General features: G+C 40.0%; 1 protein-coding gene across 1 annotated transcript in view; it reads left to right on the top strand.

Annotated features, from left to right (window-relative positions):
* LOC311060080 (regulator of G-protein signaling 7-like) overlaps positions 1–12,669 on the top strand; it is a gene marked incomplete at its 3' end in the record, with an annotated part of 98,327 nt that overhangs the window by 64,126 nt on the left and 21,532 nt on the right. The window contains exons 5-9 of the mRNA XM_084078204.1: positions 3,218–3,324; positions 4,546–4,597; positions 9,752–9,816; positions 10,820–10,896; positions 12,112–12,193. Coding sequence (XP_083934330.1) covers positions 3,218–3,324; positions 4,546–4,597; positions 9,752–9,816; positions 10,820–10,896; positions 12,112–12,193 — 383 coding nt within the window. The remainder of the gene's footprint in view (positions 1–3,217; positions 3,325–4,545; positions 4,598–9,751; positions 9,817–10,819; positions 10,897–12,111; positions 12,194–12,669) is intronic.

Raw genomic sequence — 12,669 nt, 5'->3', positions numbered from 1 at the left:
CTCTCCTTTTATACTACTGTCTGTCTCTGTCTCCCCTTAGATCCATGTCTTGCTTTTACAGAAGTTGTTCAGACTGGCAGCCCAACTCCAGCCCAAATCTGTTGTGTGCAATATCCAGGTTGGAGTCACATTGCTTTTATGCAGTTTATGCAAAAATCAGTTTTTAAAAAACACATTGAAACTGATTTTTGATAATTGTATTATTTGAATCACATTCCTTAGCTTTGTTCAGACTGCATAACATCAATCTGGATTGGAAATCAGATCTGGGCTGGACTTGGGCTGCCTGTCTGAACTGGGCCTTAGATAGACTCCACAAGTCAAGTCTACCACAGTTTCACACATTGCATGTGTGTCTTATGTGTTGTATCATATGCTGTGGTGTGTGTGTGTGTGTGTGTGTGTGTGTGTGTGTGTGTGTGTGTGTGTGTGTGTGTGTGTGTGTGTGTGTGTGTGTGTGTGTGTGTGTGTGTGTGTGTGTGTGTGTGTATGTGTACAGTGGTGGAAAGTAAGTACATTTACTCATAAATTCACATAATTACAATTTTGAGTTGCATTGCGACTCGTTGAGCTTTGAGTACTTTTACTTTGGTACAGTAAGTAGGCCAATATCTTTGTTCTTTTAAATTTTTTAATACAGGACTTTTACTGAGTATGTCTAAATTGTGATATTGGTACTTTTATTTGAGTAAAAAAAGACGAAATACTTCTTCTACGTGTGTGTGTGTGTGTGTGTGTGTGTGTGTGTGTGTGTGTGTGTGTGTGTGTGTGTGTGTGTGTGTGTGTGTGTGTGTGTGTGTGTGTGTGTGCGTGCGTGCGTGCGTGCGTGCGTGCGTGCGCGTGTGTGCGCGTGCGCGGTGACTGACGGCGTGTTGGCGCTCATTATCCACGGCTGTCCTGTTGTCATAGAGATAATGAGAATCCACACTGGGGTGTTTTCTACGCACCTGTCACTGCGTGAATGTGCACTGTCATGTTTCTGTGCCTGATAAATATGCCCAGTCATGCATCGTCGGATGCCAAAAAAAAAATCACCAGGACTCATCATTTGGACACATACTGTGCTTGTCTGTGTGTTTTTTATGAAATATTTAAATAATAACAAGACACAGTCTAAAAGCCCTAGAGTCTGTCCTGCTCCTTCACCAGATTCCATTATTAGATAGCTTGTGCGAAGTTTTAGCCCGAGGTTAGTGCTACAGGATAAGTCATGGGGGTCACTCGAAAAAGTTAGAGTTAATCTTCCAGGGACCATGAATGCGGTCAGCAAGTTTCATGGCAATAAGCCAAATCCAAAGGCTTTTTATGCCTTTTATTGATAGTATAGTACAGGGGTCTTCAATAGGGGGTCCGGGACCCCTAGGGGGTCCTCAGAGTTACTACAGGGGGTCCGCCAAATATTTGTGTGATTATGATTTTTTCTTTTTACATTAACCATATATTATCCCTATTCTGGGGAGAACTTTAGCCAAAAATTGCAGTGTGAGGCGTTGTGATATTTTTGGCAAGAGGTAATAGGTGTAGAGGGAAAAAAGAGCAGACAAGTAAAAAAAAAAAAGAAGAAGTTTAATCTGAAACACAATTTTATATAATATAGAGGTGGTCCCTGCTTCATCTCTCTCTCAGCTAGGGGGTCCTTGGCCTGAAAAACGTTGAAGAACCCTGGTATACTGTTGTAAGTAGACAGGAAATGGGGAGAGAGAGATGGGGAGTGACCGCAGCAAAGGCCGTCGGGATCGGGACTTGAACCCGCGACTTGCTGTCAGGCTACATTGGAGCCAATAGGTAGCGGTCCGGGCCCACGGCCAAATGCATTTAGACATAACTTGTGCATTTTGACATAACTTGTGCCTTTTGACACTTGTGCACGTTTCCACTGGCCTAAGACGTTGGTTCCCAACCTTTTGTAGATCAGGGCCCACTTGAAGATCTTGAAAGAGTTCGCAGGCCACCCATCTGTCCACTTAACAAGGCAGCCATGTGCATTTCCAGAGCATGTTTATTTGAATGACGAATCAATCGATTGTGTTCCGACTTGAATCAACGAAACAAACATAGTATACTTAAAGTTCCTATTTATCGGTATCACAGTGAAAACTATTTTTTTCCCTTTCACCCCCATCTGCTTGCTTGCTTGCTTCCTTTCTCTCCGTCCTCTGTACTCCAATCCTCTAGTGACCTTTTTCGTCCACTAATATTTACATTTACTAATCACATCCAGGTGGCAAACCCAGTTGGTGTGACTGTTTGAGTCATGGTTTGAAAGGCCAGGCGTCAGAGGTGACTGAGAAAACATGTTACAATATTCATCGTTCCCCATTAGCCATCCTGCCGGTCTAATCCATGTTGGTTTCCTTATTGTCCTTGGCCTTATCCCACTCAGTCCGGGAACGCACCTACAAATCCTCCTATCCTCCTATAATTCTACAAAGCTCTGTGCGTTCGGTGAGCCCAAAAAACTCTTCTGCCCGGTTCTCCTCAGTGGCTGGAGCAATTGCTCTGCATTTGCACACAGACATTGACCATTATCATGTGCACGGAACAGCGAAGCCCGTTTTTCGCTTTCCCCAAATGTCAGCTGTTTATTACCGTTTTTGTGTTCGCTGGCTCCCGGGTTGCCAAATCATGTGCGTGAAACAAGCGTGGGTGCTCATATCCCCCCACGGGTATGGTCTAGTGTCTTCTAAATCCTAAAGGTTTTCAGAAAAAAACATATGCTGCTATAATATCAGTGGTTCTCAAACTTTTTCCACGTCAAATACCCCCAAAATGATATGTATTTGGCCGCGGACCCCCATCTGAAAATATTTTGTTCCAAGGGACCCCCAGAAGCAAAGATTTGAGTCAAAGATGTTCCCTTTAAAGTATATATATATTCATAGATTTGCACACATTTTCACGATTTTTCAAAAATAGCAGATCTACAATCTCGCCGCGCTATGAGCTTGTATATCTGCTATTTTTGAATAGCCAAAAGTATAAAATAATGTTTATGGCCCGATCTTAATGGGTTAATCAACAGTGACTGAATTTTGGCATGCAGTGTGTTCCTGGAAAGAGATGGAAAATGAGTGCATAATTATGCTAATCTTATTCTCACGTTAACTCTCTGCCGCTCTGCTCTTGTCCTCCTATTTCTCCCCTTCCCTAACCTTCATACCTCTCCTCTTCCCTTCTCCCCTCCTCTCCTCTCCTAACCTCCCCTCACCCTGTGTAGTTGAAGCTCTCCATCTAGGCACTCTGATGGCAGCCCACGGCTATTTCTTTCCCATCTCAGACCATGTTTTAACCCTGAAAGACGACGGGACCTTCTACAGGTTCCAGGTAGGGCTGTAACACATTTTTTCCTTCCTCCTCACAGTTATTTTATCAATTTGCTTCTTTCAATATTTGACACATAATTGAGTTTTTTTTTTTATTCAAAATATTTTTTAAATGTTTTATAGATCAACAAATCAAAGCAAAATCATTATATAATAAACAGATTTTTTGTAATGGACTAAAGCGCGATTTTATACTTAGTCGTACAAGTGTCACAAAAAAATTGTAGATTCGCATTTTTGTTTAATTTAATTTCCGCCCCCAAATCTTTTTTTTATTTCAAATTGATTATCGATTATTATTTTAATAATCAATTAAATCGATTAGTTGGATTAGCTGTTGCACCCATAGTTCCAGGTATGTAGGTTTGACAGGTCCCCCAGTGTTTTGGAGAAATAATGTACTAATGCCACAGATCAATTTAACACATACTTTTCATAATTCTAGTAGCCAATTTGGTTCACAGAAAACGAAGATTGATTATCTGCCAGTACACATGGCAAATGCAACACACATCCCTGCCAACAGTGTTTAATTATCGTACAAATTTCTTTCCTTAACTCCATTATGAGTGGGCTGTCTGTCTCTCCATCCGCCTATAGACCACCGAAGTCTGACGTAATATACACATCCTTGGTTTGTCTACCTGGTTCGCAGTTTTCCACCCCCATTCTGAATCCCATAGACGTATTTAATATCGCGTCTAATAAGAACTGTGTTCCAAAAATAAACAAATGACCCCGGCGGTTTTACTCTTATGGATATGAAGCATCAACTGACGGTGAGAAAACGTTAATGTTACTTCCGCCTAATTAGTTACATTTTCGCCAGAAACAGACTGTATCAAATATAAGTGACTGACTATCATAAACTATACAGAACCTCCTCCCTGACAATAACGCAGAGACAGTGTGTTTATTTTTGGACCACAATTCTTATATGAGACGATTCTATGAAGACCCAATGTTATTCTCCATAGCGAAATGACTTTACGAACCTGGGGATGAACGAGTGACGTCAGGACTTCGGTGGTCTATTCTTCCATCCAACTAGCCTAACATGTTTAAATTTCTTTCCCCCGCCCTAAAAACAAGTTTCATAAATAGAAGAAATAGCAGATCTGCAAGCTCACAATGCATCGCAATTCAATGCCTTGTGAGCTTATAGATCAGCTGTAAAATAGGGCCTAATCAGCTTTAATCTCCATGTCTCTGTCTCTCACAGACTCCTTACTTCTGGCCATCGAACTGCTGGGAACCAGAGAACACAGACTATGGTATGTTGGACACACGCACACACGCTGGCACGCGCGCGCGCACACGCAACCTCTCAGATAGATGTATACACTCACCCTCAATGACATATTATGTTTTGTGTGCCATGCATTTGTGCAGTGTAATGTGCAGACTTTTCAAACAGTCATAAAGTCACAAAAATGCAGCTTATTTTGAATACCCATAGTAAATAGGTCCTAGTGGTTAATATGCTTCGTAATACTTTTCTAAGTAACTAGTACTAAGTAGTAAAAAGTACAATATTTTCCTCTGAGGTGTACTGTAGTGGAGTAGAAGTATATAGAGCAGTGGTTCTCAACCAGTGGTCCGGGGACCACCAGTGGTCCTTGGGGGGGGTACCAGGGGGTCCCCAGCGAAATGAGTTAACATAGCATCACAATCATTTTAACCGCTTAGCTCTGGCTATTCAAAAATAGCAAGATATACAAGCTCATAGCGCGGCACTCGGTGCCGCGCTATGAGCTTGTAGATCTGCTATTTTTGAAAGATCTTGAAAATGTGTGCATAGCTTTGAATATATACATTTTTTTAAAGCAAACATTTTTAACTAAAATCTTTGCTTCTGGGGGGTCCCTGGCAAAAAAACATTTTCAGATGGGGGTCCGCGGCCAAAATGTATATCAATTTAGGCGGTCCCTGGCATGAAAAAGGTTGAAAACCACTGGTATAGAGTATAGAGTATCGAGTGTGGAAAAATGGAAATGCACTTGGTTACGTTTCCACCACTTTTCCATGACAGATGAGATAACTATGCATTACTGTAATGCGGGGTCAGAGACGGGTCAGCCAGTCTGTGCCGTTGTCCTGGGATAACTGCATAAAGTGTGTATGTGGGTAATGGGTCAATATGCCATGCAGGGTCATGGGGATTAAGTGTATGAGATATGCCTGTTAATGCGTCTGATGTAATTTAATCTCTGGCCGGCGGTAATGAACACTATACACGGCCACAGGCTGCCTGAACACGGCCTGAAACAAGCACTTAGTGGGGGGAAGAATACTGCAATTCTGGACTTGGGTAAAAGTAGCAATACCACGGTATGAAAGTACTTTGTTACAAGTTGCAAGTTGAAGTATAAAAGTATCAAAATACGCTTAAAGTAGCGAAAGTAAAAGTACTACAGAATTCCCATTTCAGAGTCGTATACATATCATGTTATTGGATTATAGTTATTGATTGTTAAGCCCTATGTTATACTTAGGCTATGACATTTGCTAATGGGTGGGTAGGTGGACTTCCCCTTTACTATGACTCAGACATAACCATATATAGAGTTCACTATGACTCAGACATAACCATATATAGAGTTCACTATGACTCAGACATAACCATATATAGAGTTCACTATGACTCAGACATAACCATATATAGAGTTCACTATGACTCAGACATAACCATATATAGAGTTCACTATGACTCAGACATAACCATATATAGAGTTCACTATGACTCAGACATAACCATATATAGAGTTCACTATGACTCAGACATAACCATATATAGAGTTCACTATGACTCAGACATAACCATATACTGTATAGAGTTCCCACTGCAGCTACACCCAAATATGGCATGTGTCATGCTGACTGTGACAGCATGACATCAGATCCAAACAAACCGTGTCGTCATGAGTCGGATCGGCCGTGCAACGTAGATGTGAGGGCTGTGTTGCGACTCTAACTTAATTTTACATATATACAGTATATATTAATAATTTGATTCATTATTAATAATCTAAACCAGCAAATAACTAGTAACTAAAACTGCCAAATAAATGCATTGGGGAAAATTGTACTTGAGTACAGTACTTGAGTAAATGTAATCAGTTACTTTCCACCATTGGAAACAGGAAACGGAATTAAGATGTTAATGGTAAGGCGTTATAGTCCCTCTATCTCTCTCTCTAATCATTTAATAGATCCCTAGTGAAGGCTGATGCAGCTGTGGTACAATCACCCAATGCATTAGACTGTTGTCCAAATTGAATACAGTATGTGATTATGCCAGCATTACATTTAGTGGGGCGTGTTAATGGTTAGATTGGGTTAATGTGTCCACACACTGTGCCAATAGTTATGTTAGTTTAAAGCACTGTTTCCCAAACTGTGGGTCGGGAGTCGGGATCCACCAGTAATTAGACCTTTATGTTTTTGTTTCCTACAGTAAATGTATTTATCCTAAATTAATTATTATTATTTGACAAGATTTCCACAAAAAAGCACACATTTTCATTAGTTGAAAACAAATTCAAACATTTTTCTAAAATAATTTTAGAAAGAATAAAATTAAAATAATTTTTAAAAATCCCTAAATTAGAAAACAAATGTTTTAGAAGTAGTGAAAATAGCAGATCTGCAGGCTCGCAACGTGAGCTTGTAGATCTGCCGTTTTCACGAGGGCAAACATCTGATTTCTCTTTTGGGTCTTGAGCTAAAAGGTTTCGGAACTTATGGTTGAAAGTGTTCACACTGTGTTGATGGTTAGCTCAGTGTAGTTCACCCAAAAATACTTATATTATATCAATTGCACACCCCATGAAGCCTTGAATTCCTGGATTTGTTTTTGTTTTTGTCGCATTCCTAAGCCAATAATTTGATTACCGGTGGAAAGATGCCAATGTATCCGGTAGGAGACACGAAGTAGACTCTTTGAGTCTCCTACCGGAAATACACCCGGTCATCAAATTATTGGTTTGGAATGCGAAAAAAACAAATCCATGAATTCAAGGCTTCATGGGGTGTGCAATTGATAGAAAATAAGTCCTTTTTTGGGTGAGCTACTCCTTTAAGCCCATTTTCAGGAGGACAGAAATCACACTTTGTTTATCACAGAAACTATGGTGACTTACAGTTACCAGGTTTTTGTGATCAGATCGCCGTAAATCTGTTACACAGGATCCATTGCTCTGAAACATATTGTTTTACACAATATTTTGGGTTAATATCCCAGCCCTATATTGTTGTGCGCATCATGTTGCAGGTTTCATCAAACCCCATTCAGTTCCATTCGTCTTTGTGCTGTGTGACTCATTGGCAAGGCAACAGCCTCGTCTAAGAGGAGGACATGTAAATGTGGATCACCCCGTTTTACAGATTATACGGCGAGTGGGAGAGAAAGAGAATAAAGCCTGATTTATGCTTTGTTGTGCTCGGCGACGGTGACACAAGAGACGAAAATAGCCGATCTATAAGCTCAAAAAAATTAGGCTTAAGGGTGAATAGAAAATAATGAGTAACATACATGGGGGGGGTTAAGCCTAATAGACTTTGTGCATACTTCTTCGATCGCTGAAAAGAATAGATTTTCAAACCTAACAGTATGATGCATCGCATATAAATGAGGCTTTCAGCAAAAAGGAAATCTATCTGTGCATGTGTTCATGCCGTGGTGGAAAAAGTACTCAGTTATTTTACTTAAGTAGAAGTAGCAATACCACAATATAAAAGTACTCTGTTAAGTGAAAGGCCTGTGTTCAAAATATTACTTGAGTAAAAGTACAAAAGTATTGGCATCAAAATATGCTTAAAGTACCAAAAGTGAAAGTACTAAAATGTGTGAAAATAGCAGATCTACAAGCTCACAACGCATCGCGACACGTTGTGAGCTTGTAGATCGGCTATTTTCATATAGCCTATGTATAAAATAGGGCTAAAGTGGTTAATGTATGTTTTATAATATAATGATTTGTATCTGCAAAGTAAATAGAAACTAAAGTTTTCAAATAATGGTAGTGGAGTAAAAGTACAATATTTGCCTCTTGAGATGTAGTGGAGTACTGAAAATTGGAAATACTCCAGTAAAGTAAAAATACCTCGAAATTGTACTTAAGTACAGTACTCGATTAAATGTACTTTGTTACTTTACACCCCTGTGTTCGTGTGTAGAGAGAGAGAGATCGAGAAAGCGAGAGCCAGAGAGCTAGAAAGAGCGAGAGAGAGAGAGCACTTATAATGTAGTTATTTCTAGCAACTGTCAGCTGTCAGTCAGCAGCCACTGCCTCGGAACAGCTCACACACACACACACACACACACACACACACACACACACACACACACACACACACACACACACACACACACACACACACACACACACACACACACACGCACACACACGCACTTATCGCCGTTCACCATTGTGTACCATTCTCTCCGTCTCTATTGTTAATGAGCCCGGGCTATAATTATAGGCACCTCGATAATGGACTGGCGCCTCAGTCTCAATTTAAATCCCACTGTTGTTCTCGTGGGGGTCTCAAGCTGGGGCTGTCAGCACTTTTTATTCAGTTAAGACTTTGTCGACAATGTTTTTCTCTCTCGCTCTGTACGCCTGCCCTTTATGCCTGCGTCATCTCTGTGTCTCTACGCTCTCCCCCCTGTCCCCCCATTCTCCTCATTGATTTCCTACCTGTGCATAATCTCAGTGTATCTCTCTCTCTCTCTCTCTCTCTCTCTCTCTCTCTCTCTCTCAATCTCTCTCTTGCATGTTCCAAATGCCCAATGCCGTTTTTGTTATTTTAGTTGTCTTATACTCAGTGGTGGATTTTTTTTTTACTTAAGTAAAAGTATCAATATCACAATGTAGAAGTACTCTGTTACAAGTAAAAGGCCTGTGTTCAAAATGTTACTTGAGTAAAAGTACGAAAGCATTGGCATCAAAATAGACTTAAAGTACCAAAAGTAAATGTACTAAAATGTTTGAAAATAGCCCACAAGCTCACGTTGTGAGCTTGTAGATCGGCTAATTTCAAATAGCCTAGGTATAAAATAGGGCTAAACTGGTTAATTTGTGTTTATAATATAATATTCGCCTCTGGGATGTTGTGGAGTAGAAGTAAAAGTACTGACAATTGGAAATACTCCAGTAAAGTAAAAAATACCTCAAAATTGTACCTAAGTACAGTACTTGAGTAAATGTACTTAGTTACTTTACACCACTGCTTATACCTCGGAAATTGAATGAATATATGTATGTATTGATTTTACTTTTCTCTGACTTTGCTAGCCCTACCCCCCCCCACGCCTCAGACTTTATTGTTTTTTTAATCCTTTTGTCAGATATGTACAAGTATATCTTCAGTCAAACCTGTCTGTCTGTCTGTCTGTCTGTATGTCTGCCTGTCTGTCTCTCCAGCTGTCTACCTGTGTAAGAGGACAATGCAGAACAAAGCCAGGTTGGAGTTGGCTGACTATGAAGCTGTAAGTCATTGACCACCATTTCTGTTCCAGTTGTACATTTCCTTGTTTTACATTTTTAAAGTGGTGTTATTGTATTTTTATCCAACTTATGCTCTAAGTTCAAGGTGATAGTGTTATTATCATCTTTATAAAAGAGATGTATATCATCTTTACAAAAGTGAGTGATCTGCCCTGCATGGGGTGAACGGATGGGGGGGTGGACGGATGGGGGCGGGGGGGGGGCTCAGGTGTGCCCTAGCAATTTGTTCAAATGTCATGAAAATCAGCATCAACTTGCATCAGTGAAGTCCGTTTATAATCACATCCCCTATCGATACCATCAATAGCACTTATGCTGTACACACACACACACACACACACACACACACACACACACACACACACACACACACACACACACACACACACACACACACACACTAGGGCATTAACAGAATAATCGAATATTCGAATATTCGACTATCAAACCGACTATTCGACTATCAAACCACTATTCGATTATTCGATAAAAAAAAAAAAAATTAAAAAAAGTTTTTAATTTTTTTACGAGCGAGCAAGTAATTACGTGTGTTCCTGAGAATACTTGTACCTGCCGTCAAGTGTTGTGCTGCCGGTTAAAAACCTTTTTTCTCCAGCATAATGGATTTCAAAGTAGTTCCTCTGTAATCAGGCACAGGATGCAATCTGCATACATTTCTTTCATTTCTCGGTGGGATGTTTTGGCTGACGGCCAGCAAAAAAAAAAGTTGAGAGTACTAGTGTATTCTGATTACTGCTGCATGCTCTGTCATTAAGTGAGAAGTACTTCACACTCTCTCCTCAATGTTTTAAGTAGGGCGATATGATTATTTCAAACTTTTGCCTTTATTACAATTAATGAGCAATTTCTTTTCATTTTATTTGTGGAAATAGCGGATGTACAAGCTTCTAACAAGGTTAGAACGTGAAAAAAAAAAGAAAATCACAGTACATCTTAAACATCCCCCCCTGCTTTGTGATTCAGGAGAGCCTAGCGCGACTACAGAGAGCCTTCGCCCGGAAATGGGAGTTCATCTTTATGCAAGCAGAGGCACAAGCAAAGTACGTCTACTTGCACACACACACACTCAAACTCACACTCACACGCACACGCACACGCACACGCACACGCACACGCACACGCACACGCACACACACACGCACACGCACACGCACACTCGCACATACAAACTTTAATCGCCAGCAGATGCTGACACAAACTCACAAATTCAAATGAATATTCACCAGTGGTGGGAAAAAGTACTCAAATTCTTTACTTAAGTAAAAGTACCAATACTGCGTTATAGAAATACTCCAGAATAGTTGAAGTACAAAAGTATTGGCATCAAAATATACTTAAAGGAGTAGTTCACCCAAAAAAATACTTATTTTCTTTCAATTGCACACCCCATGAAGCCTTGAATTCATGGATTTTTTATTTTTTTGTTGCATTCCTAAGCCAATAATTTGATTACCGTCTCCTACCGGCTAATGTATCCGGTAGGAGACACAAAGTAGACTCTTTGTGTCTCCTACCGGAAATACACCCAGTCATCAAATTGTTGGCTTAGGAATGCGACAAAAACAGAAAGACATCCATGAATTCAAGGCTTCATGGGGTGTGCAATTGATAGAAAATCTGTAATTCTTTGGGTGAACCACTCCTTTAAAGTACCAAAAGTAAAAGTACTCAAATATTTTATGCAGGCGAACGTCCTTGCACATACAGTAAGTTCAGCATGTGCTCTGAAGCAGTTAAGATCACTCTGTGCAGAGCTTACTGCACACCACTCTACACTGCCCACTTGTGGTCAAGGTATAAGAGAGATAGTTTTCAGAAACTTCAAGTTGCATATAATGAGGCAATGAGAATTCTACTCAAAAGGCCTGGATGGAGCAGTGCAAGTGAAATGTTTGTGGCTGCAAGAGTCAATACTCTCCAAGCTGTTCTTAGGCCTCTAATGCACGGATTCACGTGCCGTTTGCATGAGTCTGAGAATAGCATCATTGTCAATATAAATAACCCTGTGAAGAGTTGCATCAGATATTCCTCTAGTCCTAGGAGACATTGGCTTAACTGCTTGTATTTATAACTGTCCCAATGTATTGTGTAAAGGACTGTTTTTAATTCATGTTCATTGTTGGAGTACAGTATTAAGTAAATGTACTTAGTTACTTTCCACCACTGATATTCACGCATACAGAATGAATAGAAATACACATTAATGGTATGCTCTTTGAATCTCTGTGTGTCCGTCTGTTTGTCTCCTCCTCCAGAGTGGATAAAAAGAGAGATAAGATTGAGAGGAAGATCTTGGACAGCCAGGAAAGAGCCTTCTGGGATGTTCACAGACCTGTGGTGAGTCTGCATAGAACACAATACAATACAATGTCACAATCTGGTGTGTACACCAAATTAGAGCAACAGTTAATTGAACTAATCGATTTAATACAACATTTTCGCTGTTTGTATGCAACTCTTGTATAAGTACGACAAAGTGAAAAAATATGACTTAAAGGGATATTTCACTTTCAAACATGTTTGGGGTCATTTTAACGTCTATTCAGGCATTTTTTAGCACCCCAGACAGTTTGCTTGATTCAGTATTTAGATATTTCATATTCATTTTATCAGACGCGCCCCCGTCCTGTGCAAACCCATTGTAACTTCAAACTCCGTTTTAACGATGATAGATTAATTGAAAACACTCGTCCTTGAATCTGGCATTGGCCTTCTAATGTGTGAGGGAGTCGTGTTTTTTCAATAGTTTTTTTCTCGTTTATTTTTTATTTTAAAAACATTTAATTAAATAAATAACAAACGAAAAATGTGTG

Source organism: Gymnoscopelus microlampas (assembly GCF_963454915.1).
Source record: "Gymnoscopelus microlampas genome assembly, chromosome: 14".
NCBI lineage: Eukaryota > Metazoa > Chordata > Actinopteri > Myctophiformes > Myctophidae > Gymnoscopelus > Gymnoscopelus microlampas.
The sequence above is the reverse complement of the archived record's forward strand: the minus strand, read 5'-3'. Positions and strand labels throughout refer to the sequence as shown.